The sequence below is a fragment of the Peromyscus leucopus genome, chromosome 2 (assembly GCF_004664715.2).
Source record: "Peromyscus leucopus breed LL Stock chromosome 2, UCI_PerLeu_2.1, whole genome shotgun sequence".
In the NCBI taxonomy this organism is placed as follows: domain Eukaryota; kingdom Metazoa; phylum Chordata; class Mammalia; order Rodentia; family Cricetidae; genus Peromyscus; species Peromyscus leucopus.
The window spans coordinates 45,410,303-45,427,907 of NC_051064.1; the positions used below are offsets into that span (position 1 = coordinate 45,410,303).

At 46.2% G+C, this 17,605-nt stretch overlaps 1 protein-coding gene across 1 annotated transcript; it reads right to left on the reverse strand.

Annotated features, from left to right (window-relative positions):
- Positions 1-11,436: 11,436 nt before the first annotated feature.
- Pnrc1 (proline rich nuclear receptor coactivator 1) lies at positions 11,437-14,988 on the reverse strand. Its single transcript, XM_028872762.2, is given in 3 exon segments — positions 11,437-12,501; positions 14,417-14,499; positions 14,502-14,988. Coding segments are annotated over 3 exon segments (891 nt in total). The 5' UTR covers positions 14,866-14,988; the 3' UTR covers positions 11,437-12,057.
- Between the last annotated feature and the right edge of the window lie 2,617 nt (positions 14,989-17,605).

Below are 17,605 nucleotides of genomic sequence, written 5' to 3' on the forward strand. Positions count from 1 at the left end.
TGGGAAGGTTTGAAGTGCTATCCTGACATGTGCATATGTATACACTGTCGTCTTCAATAAGGACTAACACATGTAAAGTCTTGGGTTCTTTAATCCCAGCACTGCAGGGGCTTGGGCAGGAAACCAAGGAATTAACTGTACTTTTAGTAGTCAAGCCTGCTCTGATCTCTACATGGCAGTGATCATGTCATGCCCAGATAACAGCCTTCCATAACACTTAGAAAAAAGTTAATTTATTCCTGAACATATTTAAAAGTTTCACTTATGCTTGTCTTGGTTTTCCAGTATAATACCATTAATCCCAAAGATGCAAGTAGAAAGACTACTGACCCGAATCATCATGGCCAAATTAACTAAAGCAAGCAACTAATTAAAGCAAGCTTTTCTATTTATGTCCATAGGCTGTCTCCTCCTAAAATCGAGATTCAAGAGATGAGCATTGGATTTGAGGAAAACAAAGCTTTTATAGCCCAAATGGGGGATTTGGCAGACGAACAGGCAGGGTTACAGAAGCAGAACATAAGCATGCCAAGTTAGTCATAATGACCTCCTGAAACAAAGATATGGTCGCAAGGTGGTCATAACAAGGTAGTCATGACCACAGGTTGTCACAGGTGGTCATATAACCTTTTGAAACAGAGAAATGGTTGCCATTTCCTGGAACAGGCAGTATAGAACCACTTGTAGTTAAGGTTACAGGTGGCGCATAGCCCAATCCTTGAGAAATAGAGGTTTAATCATAAACAGGAATAAGCCTAGCTGTCTTTACTATAAAATGGCTTTCAGCCTAAGATGGAGGCAGGCTGGTTCATCAGTACTTAGTGCTGAGGAGGACACTGTTCAGTTTGAATGAAATGTAAAATGATACTGGCTTAAATATTTTTTAACTTAAAAATTTTATGTATGTATGGATGTTTGCCTGCATGTGTGTCTGTGCATCATATGTGTGCCAGGTGCCCCAGGAAGGTCAGAATAGGGTGTCGGATCCCTGGAACTGGAGTTATATATGGTTGTGAGCCACCATGTGGGTGTTGGGAATTGAACCTGAGTTCCCAAGAAGAGCATTTGAGTGCTGTTAACCACTGAACCATCTCTCCAGCCTCTTAAACGATTGTGGGTTTTTTTTTGAGAGGTATGATTTGTTTTGGCTCACAGTTCAAAACAAAGTCCATCATGGTGGCAGAAGCAGAAAGCAATGAGTAAATGCTTGTGCTCAGCTAGTTTTCTCCTGTTCATGGTGTCTGAAACCCAAGCCCAGGGGATGGTACCGCCCATTCTTACTGTTGGTCTTGGTCTTAGTTAAGGAATCACTGTGACAAAATGTCATGACCAAGGCAACTTTCCTTTTTTTTTTTTTTTTGAGAAAGGGCTCCTCTCTCTAACCCTGGCTGTCCTGGAACTCACTCTGTAGACCAAGTTGGCCTTGAACTTGGAAATCCACCTGCCTCTGCCTCCCGAGTGCTGGATTAAAGGCATGTGCCACCATGCCTGGCCAAGGCAACTTTTAAAAGAAAGCATTTAATTGGGGCTTGCTTACAGTTTCAGAGGGTGAGTCTGTGACCGTGGTGGAGCCTGTGGTGGCAGGCCGAGCACTGGAATAGTAGCTGCTAGCTCACATCTGATGTGAAAGTTGCAGGCAAAGTGTGTGTGATGGTGGAGGGGGACTGGGCCTGGCTTTTGAAACCTTAAAGCTCACCCCTGGATACAACTTCTCCAGCAAGTTGGGGAGGAAAGGCTTTATTCAGCTTACACTTACACATTGCTAATCATCACCAAAGGAAGTCAGGACAGGAACTAAAACAGGGTGGATCCTGGAGGCAGAAGCTGATGCAGAGACCGTGGAGGGGTGCCTGCTTACTGGCTTGCTTCACATGGCTTACTCAGCCTGCTTTCTTATAGAACTCAGGACTCACAATGGGCTGGGTCCTCCCCCACTGATCACTAGCTGAGAAAAGGCCTTACAGCTGGATCTCATGAAGGTATTTCCTCAACTGAGGCTCCTTCCTCTCTGATGACTCTAGCTTGTGTCAACTTGACACACAAAACGAACCAGTACACTCACACCTCCTAATCCTTCCTAAATAGTCCAGTTGGAAATCAAACATTCAAATATATGAGCCTCTGGGGGCCATTCTCATTCAAACCACTCCCTGGGCCCCATAGACTCTTGCCATATGATAATGCAAAGTGTATTCAGTCCAACTTCAAAAGTCCCCATAGTCCTTCATAGTCTCAACATGGTTTAACAGTCCAAAATCTCTTCTGAGACTCAAAGCAATCTTTTAACTATAAGTCCCTATTAAAAAACAAACAAACAAACAAACAAACAAAAAACCATGTAACATACTCCCAACATAGAATGTATATTATCATCCCAAAAGGGAGAAAGGGGCATAATGAGAAAATGCTGTACCAAAGCAAGACCAAAAACCAGCAGGGTGAACTCCAAATCCAACTTGTCTGTGCCCAATGTCAAAGGGCTTATTAGATGGCTCTTTGATTTCCCATTCCTTTCAGCTTTGCGGACTGCAACACACTGCTCTTTCTTGCACTGCTTCCCTAGTCCTCCTGCCTCCACCTCTTCAACACACCGTATGGATCAGAGGTGAGCTCCTAACTACTTGTCCAGCACCACGCCTGTCTGCTTGCCATCACCGTCCCTGCCATGATGGTCATGGGCTCACCCTCTGAAACTGAAGCAAGTCCCCATTTAAGTGCTTTCTTTTACAAGTTGCCTTGCCATGGTGTTTTGTCACCCAATAGTCATCCTACTCCAGACAGAAGTTGACAAGAGCGGTGGCTCACCTTCATTCCGTGAAGCTCTGGCTCCTCTTTACATTTCTCATCTACTTGAGCACAGGATTTGGCTCCAGCTTTACCTCTACTGGTGTTCCTTTTTTTCTTCAAACTGTACATTTTATGTCTCTTTCTGCCCCGCTTACTCTTTTCATTGTAGTTCTGTGTAAGCGTGATTACTAATAGCCACAAGACATAGTCAATACTAGACTGTCTTGCTGGGCAGTGGTGGCGCACACCTTTAATCCCAGTACTTGGGAGGCAGAGGCAGGTGGCTCTCTGTGAGTTCAAGGCCATCCTGGTCTACAGGATAGCCAGGGTTACACAGAGAAACCCTGTCTCAAAAACAAAAACAAAAACCACTACCACCACCACCACCACCACAACAACAACAAAAAATAGGTTATCTTGAAATCTCCCCTGCCTATAGCATTAGTCAAAAACTCTTCAATTTAGCTTCAGGCAGATTTTTTGGGCAAGGGCAAAAAGCAGGCATATTCTTTCCCAAAATGTCACAAGAATGGTCTCCAATATTCATCCCCTCTGAAAGCTCTTGAGCTGGGCCTTCAGAGTGTTCTCAGCACTACTGTCTTCCATGCTTCTACTAGGATGGATTAATCCCCACTTAGAGCATTCAACCACTTTTCCAGTCCAAAGCCCCAAGGTCTTCCATATTCTTCCCACAGACAACATGACCAGGCCTATCACAGCAGTATCCCACTCCTGGTACCAAGTTCTGCCGTAGTTACTGCCAACTTTCACTGTGACAAAACAATGACCAAGGTAATCTTTAAAAGCTAGCATTTAACTGAGGGCTTGCTTACAGCTTCAGAGAATTAGTCCATGACCACAATGGTGGGGAGCATGGGCAGGCAGACAGGCATGGCACTGGAGCAGGAGCTAGAATCTAATCTGAAAGTTGCAGGCAGAGAGAGCAGGACTGTGGTGATATTGTGTTCCCTAATATATTGTGCACCCTAATAAACTTATCTGGGAGTCAGAGAACAGCCACTATATTAAACTTAGATTTAGGCAGTGGTAGCACATGCCTTTAATCCTAGCATTCAGAAGGCAGAGATCTGCCTGGATCTCTGTGAGTTCAAAACCACACTGGAAACAGCCAGGCATGGTGACACACACCTTTAATCCCAGGAAGTAATGGCAGGAAGCAGAAAGGGATATAAGGTGTGAGGACCAGGAATTAGAGCCTTTTTTAAGCTTTTAGCTTTTCGCAGCAGTTCAGCTGAGATCCATTCGGGTGAGAAATCAGAGGCTTTCAGTGTGATGAAACAAGATCAGCTGAGGAATTGGTGAGGTGAGGTCGGCTGTGGCTGGTTCTGTTTCTCTGATCTTTCAGCGTTCACCCCAATACCTGGCTCTGAGTTTGTTTTTATTAATAAGACCTTTTAAGATTTGTGCTGCACAGGACTGGGTCTTGTTTGGCTTTTGACACCTCAAAGCCCACTCCCAGTGACACACCTCCTCTAACAAGGCCACACCTCCAAATTCTTCCTAAATACTCCACAAACTGGGAACCAAACACTCAAATATATGAACGTATGAGGGCCATTCTCATTCAAACCACGACAGCCTTTCTTCTTCAACTAACCTAACCAACATAATTCTGGACTGGCATGCTCAGAAGCTAAATAGTCCCTCATAGGTGTGCCTGGAGGCTTGTCTTCTAGGGGATTCCTTCAACTATTTTTGACTATTACTGTGTGCTTGGAACTGCTCTCTTAAGTTATTCATTCATGTATTTGACCACATCTATATCATAAAACAATGCCATTCCAAATAAGGAGGTTAGGATGCAGAAGGATGAAGTCCAGGGGCACACGGACATTACTGGAAAGCTGAGGGAAGGTCCATTCAGAGTTCTTTCCCTAAGCACTGTGCCTTATCTTTTGTAAAAGCAGCCTTTACAAGTTCCAGGCCACCTACGACTACTCAGTAAGACTCTTATCTCAAAACAAAACAAAATAACCTTAAAGCTAAAACAACATCTAGAGGAAAGCCAGAGAACCGAATCGGGAAAATGCATATGGAGGGTCGGCCAGATGGTTCAGTGGGTAAAGCACTTGTTCTGCAAGCCTGGTGACCAAAAATTGTCCTCTGACCTTCATTAGCATATTGTGGTGTGCATGCTAACAAGTAAATACATTTTTAAATGCCCATGGGCTTCAGCGTGGGCTGTGGCCCTGGGTGAAAGTTGGCTGTGTATCATGTAAAGTTGCCTTCTATCATTATAGACTGTACCTTAGGGTCAGGCATGGTGGCTGTCTTAGTCAGTGTTCTCTTGCTGTGAAGACACACCATGATCCTGGCAACTCATAAGAGAAAGCGTTTCCTTGGGGCTGGCTTACAGTTTCAGAGGTTTAGTCCATTGTCACCATGGCGTGGGGAGGAATATGGTGTCACACAGGCAGACATGGTGCTGGAGAAGTAGCTGAGAGGTCTACATCTGGATCCGCAGGCAGCAGGAAGAGTGAGACTCTGGCCCTGGCTTGGGCTTCTGAATCCACAAAGCCCACCCGTGACACACTTCCTTCAAGAAGGCCACACCTACTCAAACAAGTCCACACCTTCTTTCAAGTAGGGCCACTCCCTGGTGACCGAAAATTCAAATCTATGAGCCTATGGGGACCATTCTTATTCAACCCCCAGAGGAGCACATGCCTGTAACCCAAGCATTTGAGAGGAAGAGGCAGGAGGATCGAGAATTGAGGTCATTCTCAGATGCTCCAGTTTTAGGTTATCCTGGGCTACGTGAAACTTGAATCAAAATTGAAAACAAGGAAAGTAAAATGCACACAGGGATATTGGTCTGAATTCGCAGTGGCTTTAAGAGCCATGGGAGGTGGGGAGAAAGAGGCAATTCCATCTTTGAAGACTAGCCTCTTGTATCATTTAAGAGCAGCCTAATATTTGAAGAGTAAGCTTTATTTTGTTTACCTTTGCAAGGAACCTGAAGGGCTCTCGCAGGCCAGAGCAGGGCAACCATGGAATTGGCAGGGTTTACCTTTTACCCTCTCCCTCTTCCTAAACTGTAGATTCAATCCTAAAGCTAGCTCCCAAAGTCCATTCCCTTATTTGGCCAATGACTCACTCCTGAGACAAAACATCAAGGTCCAACAATCAAAATTCACTATTTATCTAACATGTCCAACCAGGATTTACCAACTCACCCTAGAACAGACTTCCCCTTTTCCCATTAAAAACCCTCAACTGCAAAAAAACCCTGCTTGCTGCTGCTGCTGCTGCTGCCTGCCTGCCTTTGCAGCCGTTTACCCCCTACCCCCACCCATTTGCCCATCCTGGATAACAATCTCCTTGGTGCTGAGAATTTGATATCTGGGTGTGTCCTGTACCGACTCTGAGGGGGCCAACCTCCCTTACAGAACCAGTGTGAGCCCTTGTTTTGTAACAAGAACACCCCAACAGTAACTTGTCCAAGGTTGGGTAGGGGGTGTTAGTATGTTTTGGATAATACTGAAGAATGAACTTAGCGCCTTGTGTATGTTTGGCAAGAATTCCACCAGTAAGCATATTATCAGCCCCATTTAAAATTTTTTTTTTTTTAAGAGAGGATATTGCTAATTCTCAATCAGTTATATCATCTAGGAAGGCCTTGATCTCCTGCTCAACCTCCAGAATAGATAAGATTATAGGCATAAGATACCACATCCAGCCTTAACAGGATCAAAACCAAAGCCCTCTATGATTTCATGTTTTCAAGTAAATACCAAAATATCTTCCTGCTCCCCTGGGTGTGGCAGTCCATGCCTGTAATACCCATTTTGACCCTATCTCAAAAATTAAAAACCGGCCTGGCGATGGTGGCACAGACCTTTAATCCCAGCGCTCGGGAGGAAGGTGGGTCTTTGTGAGTTCGAGGCCAGCCTGGGCTACAGAGTGAGTTCCAGGAAAGGTGCAAAGCTACACAGAGAAACCCTGTCTCGAAAAATCAAAGAAAGAAAAAAAAAAGAAAAGAAAAAAAATCAAAATCCAAACCAAACAGCAATAGCAAAACCCACCACCACCACCCAAAATCTCCTGTTCAAATGCCTTGAGCACTCTGTGGTCCCCACACATAGCTTTTGGGGTGGGGAAGCAGGGTGTTTGTTTCCAACGCTAGGTAAGCACTCTACAGCTGAGCTATGTTGGAGATAACTGAAAGTCATCAAAATGTTTACTGAGAGGAAAAAAGCAACTGCGCATTGTGGCACATGCCCGCAATCCTAGCACTTGGGATCCTGAGTCTGAGGCCGGCCTGGGCTGTAAGAGTCCCTGTCTATCAATAAATAAATAGTAAGACAAAAAGTGTAAAAACAAGATTTGTTACTTAAAAAAAAAATCTGAAAACAAAAATACAAGGGGAAAAATTTTGTTAGAAAAATGAAAAATAAAACTGAAAATAACAAGGCATGTGCATGCCTGTAATCTAGAAATCAGGAAGTGAAGGGAGGAGGCCCGCCTGTCTTTCCAAGCCAATTTGGACAATGAGACCTATTAAAAACAACAAACAACACACACACACACACACACACACACACACACACACACACACACCAATCAACCAACAAAACACCCCAGGGTCTGGAGAGATGGCGTAGTGGTTAAGGCTAGAGAAGTAGGTTCGATTTCCAGCACCTACCTGGCAGCTCAGAGACATTCATAACTGTAGTCCAAGATCACCTGACTCCCTTTTCTGGCCTCTGTGGGTAGCAGGCACGCATGTGATAAACAGACATAGATGCAGGCAAAATCCATACACAAAAACTAAGAATTTTTAAAATGAAGAACAAATTCTGAAGATGGAAGGAAAATACTTTTGACCTGCCATCTTTTCTCCCAACACAGGAGACTGCCAGGAACACATTCTCAATTCACATTTGACAGTCAGGTTAACTAACTCTAATCTTGGAGAATTCTCTGTAACTTAAGTACACACAAGCAGCTCTGGAGGATGGCCTGTAATATTTACAGGTACTTTTAATGTTGAAAATTCATTGTGTGTATGCGTATGGGAGAGGGCTTATGGCATGGGATTATAGGTATGTACCACTTGGTCTGGCAAATAATTTAGTGGTTCTTAAATTTTTGTTTGTTTTTCAGTGTGGGAAATTAAAGCTAGAGCCTCCTGCATGGTAGACAAGAACTCTAGCACTGAACAGTATTCCCAGCCCCAACAATGCATTTAATACACCCACCACTGCTGGACATGGTTGTAATCCCAACAGTAGGGAGGCACCGGCAGGAGGACCACAAACTCAAGGCTGTCTGGTCTCCATAGAAAGACCTGTCTCAAACTGAAAAATCAGACAGGCTGACATATAACTCAATGGTACCATGCTTGCTAACATGCCCAAAGCCCAGGGTTCACTCTTCAGCTCCTTCCCTCCCTCCCTCCCTCCCTCCCTCCCTCCCTCCCTCTCTCTCTCTCTCTCTCTCTCACACACACACACACACACACACACACACAGATTGCCTTTTAGAGCTGGATGTGGTAATGCATGCCTTCTGAGGCAGGCCTCACAGTGAACTCCGGGACTACAGTAATGTGGGACCATGGCTTAAAACCAAACAAAAATAACTTTTTTTGGTGAAGGGTGGGTTTGGTAGACATTAATGATGATACATGACAAAGTAGACTGCTAAAGCCCCTCTACTTCTTCCAGAGGTCTGAGATGGAAACTTGGGGGAAGAGTCTGTTTTGGGAGATTGAGCAAGTCATTGGGAGCAAACCAGTAAAGTGTTCCTACATGGTCCTGCTTCAGTTCCTGCCTCTGGTGGCCTGCCCTGAATTCCCTCAGTGACAACTGTGACCTGTGAGTTGTAAAATAGAATGAATCCTTGCTTCCCCAAGTTACCTTTTTTCTTGTTTTGAGACAGGACCTCTCCATGCATCCCTGTCTGGCCTGAAACTTGCTATGTAGACCAGACTGGCCTCAAAACTCAAAGATCCATTTGCCTCCTGACTGCTGGATTAAAGATGTGAGCCACCAGACCCAGCCCAAAGTTTCTTTTTTGTCATGTTGTTTATTGCAGCAACAGAAAGCTAACTGTCCACTTTCACTGGCAAGACTGGCTTCTCTTTCTGTACCGTCACACTCGGTACACACTTCTCCCCAGCACGCCGTTGTGAACCAGGAACAGGGTGGTGGTTGTTGGCTTTGCGCCAGCACCACCAGACCCAGGAATCTCATCGGTCAGCCACTCTAGATCACCACTGCCACTGGGTGGGTGTTTAGTTACCCCCTTTCCAGAGCTGTTCTGGCCTTGGTGCTCAGGGGGAGAAAGACTGCAGTGGAGCCCTGGATCTGTTTCTTCTCAGCATTAACATCTAGAGCTCATGTTTCTGTTGCCATGGTAAACAGCATGACCAAAAGCAATTTGGGAGTTTAGTTTTGAGACAGAGCCTGGGTGGCCTTGAACTCACAGGAGATTTGCTTGTCTCTCCAGTACTGCGATTAAAAGTGGTGGCCACCATGCACCCTACAGTCCACCTTTGAGGGAAGTCAGGTGAGAGGCTTGGCTTAAGTTCCAGACAAAAGTCGACTCTGAGGAGCCACTGAGTGATGTTCTGGAATCTCTGGCCGCTGGTCAGCTGGGGCTGAAGAATCATCTGTGATCAAGCACATGGCACCACTGAAATGCGAACTTGGCTTTACCAAGACAACAGGTGGTCTGCTGGAGCTGAAAAATCAGCTGTCACTAACTAGCATCATAGTCCAAACTGCTTCATTGGAAGAGTGGAGTATCTCCTGGAGGTCAGCTACACAAACTGGTCTGAGCGGGTCAAGACTACAAGTCAAGGTGGCTCGAGAACTTGGCTGGCGAAGAATGTCTAAGGAACCTCCACATTACTGGTTTTAAAGGGACCACAGTATCTTGGTCTTGGCACTTGGCGTCACTGATGTGCTACCATGACCCTTTTCTGAGACAAGTACCCTCCTCCTGCTTGCAACTTCTGAGTACTAGGATACAGGCACTGGAACAGCACTAGGCCAAACCTAAAACACTGTCCACCTCACTCGATGGCTCCCTACCTCGTGTGTACATATGTAGCGGATGTGTACCATAGCAAGTGCATGGTCAGAGAACAACTTTCCAGTCTGTTTCCTGTGGCTTCTAGGAATGAAACTCAAGTTGTCAGGTCTGTGCAGTAGCACATACACCTGCTGACCCACTGCGGCTTGCAGGAGCTGAGGCTCACAGGCTTGCTGAGCTGGCTGGCCAGTGAGCACTGGGGTCTTTCGGTCTCCCACCTCCATGATTACAAGGTCATTGGCTCAGTCTGCTAGGAATGCAAATTTGGGTCCTCAAGCTTGCAGACATCTCCCCAACCCTTCCAATGTTTTTTAGTTGGGGGTGGTGCCTGAGAGGTCACAGGATCACCTGCAGAGGTTGTCCATCTCATGGCTTCCAGGGACTTCAAGCTGGTGCCACGTGCCTTTACCCATTGACTCATGTATTTGTGGACTGCTCAGGAAAACTTAGGATAAGCCTTGGCTTTACCACCGAAGTCCCCAGAGGAAAAGAGTGTGGCTTTTAAGTCTCTCCATTTTAAGCATCACACACATACACTATCGAGAAATGTGATTATCTCACTGTCCAACTGCCGCTTACCTTCATGTAAGCTTTAAATTCCAAAGTCTCCATCTAACATTGCAACAATTGTTTGGTTATCGTGTGCCATAGCACACAAGTAGACCTCAGAGGACAACTCGATGGAGTAAACTCTCTTCCACCTTTAAGTGAGTTCCAGGGATCAAAATCAGGCTTTCCAAGCAAGCTCCTTTACCCTCTGAGCCATTTCCTCCATCCCTTTAATTTAATATACAGAAGTAGTATTTTTCTCGCTGAAAAATGTAGGGGCATTCGGGAGCTCAGCAGCTACACGCATTTGCTGCTCTTCTGAGTTCATTTCCCAGCACTGATAGCCCACAACCATCTGCAATTTGAGCTCCAGAGATCCAATTCCTCCAGCCTCCAAGGGCATTGCACTCACATGCACATAATTAAAAATTAATTGTTATTTAAAAATGTTTAAAAAGCACCTAAGTAAAGCAGTAATAGTTCATATATATAAAAGTAAATTCTAAGTCAGGTGTGGGAGCTTGCCTTTAATACCAGCTCCTCAGGAGGCCCAGGCAAAAAGACAAGTTTCAGCCCTGCTGGACCATGAGACAAGTTCAAGGACAGCATGGGAAACTCAAACAAACAAACAAACAAACCGAAAAACTACATTTTCCAGACCTAGATAGTTGACTGGTAGGGAGCGTGCCCAGGATGCACACAGCCCCGTGTTTGATCCCTAGCACATCGGCCAGGGCGGTGGTGCACGCCAGCCATCCCAGCACCGGAGAACTGAAGGCAGAATCTCAAGTTCCAGGCTATCTCGCCTCTATATAGCCAAGTTCTAGGCCAGTCTGTACTACATGAGATCCTGTCAGAACTGCCTATATTTAAACCAGCTTTACTTCTAAGATGAGAAATTCTTGCTCTCACAGGTAGGTTCAATTAAATTTTGTAGTAAGATTGGTAAAGACCGTAAGAATTTCAAAGTCCAATCATGAAGTCACCTGCTCACACATCCATTCAGTCAGCAGTCATACACAAAAAGCCAAGACTAGCTTAAAAGGGGGGGAGGCCAAATTATTATTGATTTAAAATTTGATTACAACCAATTTTGTTGGCATTTAAGATTTGAGGCGTTTTAAATCTCAATAATGGCTACATACTGATGTCCAGAATTCAAGTTTGGTAAAAACAGGAAAATTTCTAGTAATTACAGATTAAAAGGCAAGTCAATTTAGAGAAACACAGACAAACTCCATGTTTACAGTGATTGTGCCAGATTTAACCTTCAGTAGTACATGAATTTCACATTTAGATCTTCACTTTTGAGATTTGACAGCTGTTCTTAAAAAAATGTCAGTACCTGTGCAAACAGTCTTCCATGTGCCGTAAGCACCCACTTAAAATATCTCCACTGTATATATACAAAACACCCACCACATCTGCAGGGCAAAATACATACTTTCATAACAAAACTATAATGTACCTCTCAAGTATGAACAATATACACATAATACATGGTATACAGTATTTACAAAATATAAAATATAATACAAGCTGCTTATGTGTGACTTAAGCTCATCTGCTGGCAAGTTTCCACTGCTGTATCCATTTCCTTTTAAGAGTCCAAGGATTTGGGAAAAATCTATGTTTAACATACATATTGAAAACTAAAATCTAAGTCTGAACTTTTAGGAGTGTTTTCAAGTGCACTGCCATCAGCTCCCGGCTTTGGCCGGGATTTTCTGCAGGGCTTCCCATCCAGTGACTCGGAGGCTTTGGAAGAACACTAGGGGAAGGTGGATCACTAAACTTTGCTCCAGCATAATTTTCCTTTTGGCTCACTTCTGTTAGAAATGCTGATTTCTTCAAATGGTTGCTTTTAATGTTCTCGGTATTTTTAAAAGGCTTTTTTTCCTGCTTCTGCATTCTATCCGGGGAAGCAGAATCCTGCCAAAAGTCATTTTCATTCCTTTTTGCAGAGGTGATCTTGGTTAGTGGCAAGTTATACTTGCTTTTCTGTCTGTTTATCTTTGGTTGTTCACACAAGTGTATACCATGCACAAGCTGGCCGTGGGGAAGGGCAATTTTCTCCGATTTTCCCATTTTTGATTTTAAAACCTACAAAGGAACACAAAAGTGAATACAGTTTAAAAGTTATCTTTATATCATATAATTTGCATATCATCTTTCAAATTCCTCTAGAATTTAATCCAGTTTCAACTAAGTATGTATTAGTTGTGCTTGCTACTAGGTTTCCAAATATGTTGCTACTCAAAACATGAAAATCAATGCTGTTACCAGCATACATATAAAGTAAAATATCAAACAAAAAATTCAAAGTAACTATGTCCATCTTATCTAACTGTAAGCAACTGTAACAAGCGAGTGTCCTCTGTGGGTTAGAAAAATGTTCCTGTATGCCTTTCAGATTTGATAAATTCATGAAAAATTTTTCTTTTTTCTTTTTCTTTTTTTCCGAGACAGGGTTTCTTTGTATAGTGTTGGTGCCTGTCCTGGATCTCACTCTGTAGCCCAGGATGGCCTTGAACTCACAGAGATCCACCTGGCTCTGCCTCCAGAGTGCTGGGATTAAAGGTATGTGGCACCACCACCTGGCTTGTATTCCTATTAGTGTTATACACTTGTTTTCAGCTGTTACTCACAGAGATCCGCCTGGCTCTGCCTCCCGAAATCTGGGATTAAAGGCGTGCGCCACCACCGTCCAGCTATGAAAAATCTTTTAAGCCCTGCCAAGAAGCCAGTAAAGCAGAAAGAAGCAAGAGATCTAGGCCAGCCTGGGCTACTTGGCTAATCTTGTAAACTGACTCATCCCAACAAACAACAAAAACTTTTGCTCATTGTAGTAACTTTCCTAACCAAAACTGGAACCTACAGAAATTTTCATCAAACGAGAATTTATACAATTTAGATTCTCGCCTTTCTCGTACTTGCATGATAGCAAAGACACAAAAACCGAAAGCTAAGTACTAGGTCACTTACCCACCCACACATCGTTAAGGGTGGAACAGCCTCCCCTTTTACTGCCTTTGAAGACTAAAATCTTCGTGGCTAGGCCTTTTAGATTAATACTTCAAAACAATCTTAGAACTAATCTTAGCAGATGTGATGCCGCACGTCTGTAATCGCAGAATTTTGGGGAGTGGGGGCGGGGCTAAATTATCAGTTATTCTCAGTTGCATATTGAGTTCTAAGCTAATATAGATCACATAAGCGCCTGTGTGAAAAACTGAAACTGAAACTAAAAATAACAAATGAAAAAAATAAAAACACTTTGAAATCTGTAATTTTGATTCCCCTCCACGGGCACACCTCGATCAAGTACAAGTTTCAGTACGATGACTGTTTTTTTGATAATGGTATCAACGAAGAATAAATCCTTCAAATGGCACGGCAAAGGTTTTTTTGGGTTTTTTTTTTGCTAAGACTACTCTCAAACCCCTCTAACCCCGAGGGAATTTTATCCATATCATCCAAATCAGTTAATCGGCGTAGTTCATTTCGGTAACTTCGAAAACTCATTTTGGGCACCGCTCACAGCACGGGGGCTGGGACACACTCGAGTCGGCCATCTGACGACACACGACACACGCTCCCGCCAACTTCCAAAAAACCCCAGGTCCGACTGCCTCCGTGGGTCAGGCCGCGCGCGGGTCCCGCCCGGGTGCCCCAGTGGGCACCGCGCCTGCGCCCCCGCCCCCACCCAGCACCACCTTCATGAGCGCCCCAGAGCGCCGCACGTAGCGGGCTGACGTCAGCCCTCCGCCAGTCCGCGGGCCCCGAACGCTGAAACCCCCTGGATCGCCGCCAACCTTCTAAATGCGGGCTGTTGCTGGGCCGCAGCCGCGGCTCCCATTGGCTGGCTGCGGAGCCAATGGGCGGCGCCAGCGCAGCGGCCCTGGACTCCCCCCCCCACTACGGACACCCCCCTCCCCGCTTCCGCCCCGCGACTCCAGCGAGCGTCACGGAAACTTCCCTCCCGAGTAAACAGCCGCCCCGCCCCCACCGGCCCTACCTCCTTGCCGAGCGGGGGTTGTCTGTGCAGCAGGGCTGTGGCCGCTGGGCCTCGCTCCTCCTGCGCGGCGATCGGCCCCGGGCCGGGCTGCGGCCGCCCTCCAGGCTCGGCCGGTGCTGCTGGAACTGGTGGAAGCGGCTGGGGAGCTGTCCAGCCGGGCTGGCCCGCACCTTCTTCTTCCGCCGCTTCTTGGGCGCCGCCCGCGGGGCGGCCGCCGGGGCCAAGCTGCATCCGGACGGCGCGGCGGTGCGAGGCGCGGGGGCCAGGCACGGGCCGTCTCCCCCGAGGAAGTGCGGCAGGAAGAGGGTGGGCGGCAGCGCGCGGGGGTCCGGAAGGCGCGGCAAGGGCGGCGGGGCCGGGCTCACCATCGGGAGGGCCCCGAGGAAGCCGAGCGGCGCCAGGCGGCCGCCCAGAGCGAGCTCTCGCTGCGGAACGGAGACGACGGTCATGGCGCGGCGAGGCTCGGGGTTCGTCCGAAGACGGGAAGCGGGCGTCACGGGGAGGCGGTGGCGGCTGCTGCTGGGAGATTCGGAGCAAGGACCATGACTCGAGCGAGGCGGCGCAGCAACAAATAGCCCGGGCCGCGGCCGCGAGTGTTGTTACCCGAGGCCACGCCCCGTGCCCGCCCACCTCCCTGCGGCGGCCCAATCAGAACGCGCCTACCAGGCCACGCCCTCTGCTCCGCCTCCGCGCCCGGAGGCAAGACACAAACAAGCGGCTTGCAGCAGCCGGGCACAAAGAGCGCGCTCTGCGCATGCGCGCCCAACGGGCTCTTCTGGAGAGTGTCCCGTGAACAATGAAGTTCGACTTTGGCCTCAGCTCCCCCGAGGCTCTCGCCAGGGGTGGGCGGAGGGAGGGGTGGGCGGTGGAGGAATTAGGAAGCTGCTGACTTCAGGAAAGGACAGCCCATCATCCCCCCCCCCCCCCCCGCTTTTTCATTCTATTTCGTTTTCAGCTGAACATTAAATTCGTATTTAAGAGATTTCAGAGAACACCAAGGGTTTATTCATTAGCACTGGTGAAGATCTGTCTCCGTTTAATCTACAGTAAAGTGTGGCTATGTGGTTTCTCATTTATTCGGTTTGTGACGCTGCTAGTTAACCCTGGCAAAGAAAATAAGAATTAAAGGCCTTAACTGATGGATTCCTAAATTTACAAAAAGTTCTCTAGCCGGGCGCATGCCTTTAATCCCAGCATTCGGGAGGCAGAGCCAGGCAGATCTCTGAGTTCGAGGCCAGCCTGATCTACAGAGCAAGAGAGTGAGATCTAGGACAGACACCAAAACTACACAGAGAAACCCTGTCTCGAAAAAACAAAATAAATAAATAAATAAATAAAGTTCTCTATAGTCTCGAAAATGGGCCTTAGAATTTTTACTGCTTTTATAGCTAAAGATCTGGGGGAGGGCCTTGAGATCTCACACTGCCCCTGATTCTTGATGCTGCTGCAGCAAACCAATTGGCCTTTGTCCCAGTAAGGACAAAACCAGCCCTGCTACAGTTTGCTAGTTAACCTTTCCCCACAGTTTATACATAAAAGAACTGTGGCCACCAGTTACCAGACAAGTAGGTTCTCAGAACTAATCCCGTAAATCATCTTGTTTGAAACAATCCTTTAATGGTTAGCTTTTGTTGTTGTTGTTGTTGTTTTGGTTTTTCAAAACAGGGTTTCTCTTCGTAGCTTTGTGCCTTTCCTGCATCTTGCTCTGTAGACCAGACTGGCCTCAAACTCATGGAGATCCACCTGGTTCTGCCTCCCAAGTGCTGGGATTGAAGGGATTGAAGGGATTAAAGGTGTGCACCAACCACCGTCCAGCGATTAACTTATTTTTTAATCCTCATTTTACAGTAGGGGAATTAAGACATACAGAGTCTAAAGGATTTGCCACAGATCATTAAAAAACTTAACAAAAGGCAGGCAGTGGTGGCTCATGCCTTTAATCCCTTTAATCCCAGCACTCAGGAGGCAGAGGCAGGCAGATCTCTGTGAGTTCGAGGCCACCCTGGGCTACAGAGCGAGTTCCAGGACAGGCTCCAAAGCTACACAGAGAAACCCTGTCTCGAAAAACCAAAAAGAAAAAAAAAGTTAACAAAAATCCAGGTTTGGTAGGATTAAAGTTTGAAGCTGGGTCCTGGTGGCTCAGAACTGTAATCCTATCCTCTGGAGAGGCTGAGGCAGGAGAACGGGAAATTTAATGAGAGTGCCTCAAAATAATAAAAAGAGGGCCAACTGGGTGGATCAGTAAGTAGGTAAAGTACTTGCTACATAAACCTGGCAACCTGAGTCCCATCCTTGGATGCCACATAAAAATGGAAGAGAACCAAAACCACAAAGTTGCCCTGTGACCTCCAACCACATGCTGTGACATACCTACTCCTGCCACACACAGGCACACACACTGATGAGAACAGAAGATGGGAATGGACTAGACAGAAACTTAAAAGATCTTATTAAAAACAAACCTTGAGCCAGGTATTCGGGTGAACGCTGGAAGATCAGAGAGCAGAACAAGCCACAGCCACCTCACCTTGCCAATTCCTCAGCTGATCCTGTTTCCTCAGACGGGAAGCCTCTGTGTTCTCACCTGAATCAATCCCAGCTGAACTGCTGCTCAAAAGCCTAAAAGCTTAACTAGCCTCTAGTTCCTGGTCCTCGGCCTTATATACCTTTCTGCTTCTTGCCATCACTTCCCGGGATTAAAGGCTTGGGTCACCATACCAGGCTGTTTCCAGTATGGCCTTGAACTCACAGAAATCCAGATGGATCTCTGTTTAGAATGCTAAGATTAAAGGTGTGTGTGCCACCATTTTCTGGCCTCTATATCTAGTGGCTGTTCTATTCTCTGACCCCAGGTATGTTTATTAGGATGCTCAATATATTGGGGAACACAATTATCATCACAGAGTAGCTCCATTATTGTCCTTGGCCAGAAGCAGGGAATGTCCTTGTTCTCAGGCCAGGAACACTAGATGGGAGCCCTGAATTCTCATTTCTTCCTAAATAACCACTCCCATGTGGAAGGTAAAAGTAAGAATGTGACCAAAACTCCAATTCAGACACTAATTCCTGATGGTGACCAGATCTGAATACAAGTCCCTGGCTTTCCATCCTGAAAAGGTATATCCACTCCTTGATTTCAGCCCTCCTTGTAAATGATTTTAAGGTTACCTCTTGCTGAGGTGGGAGTGT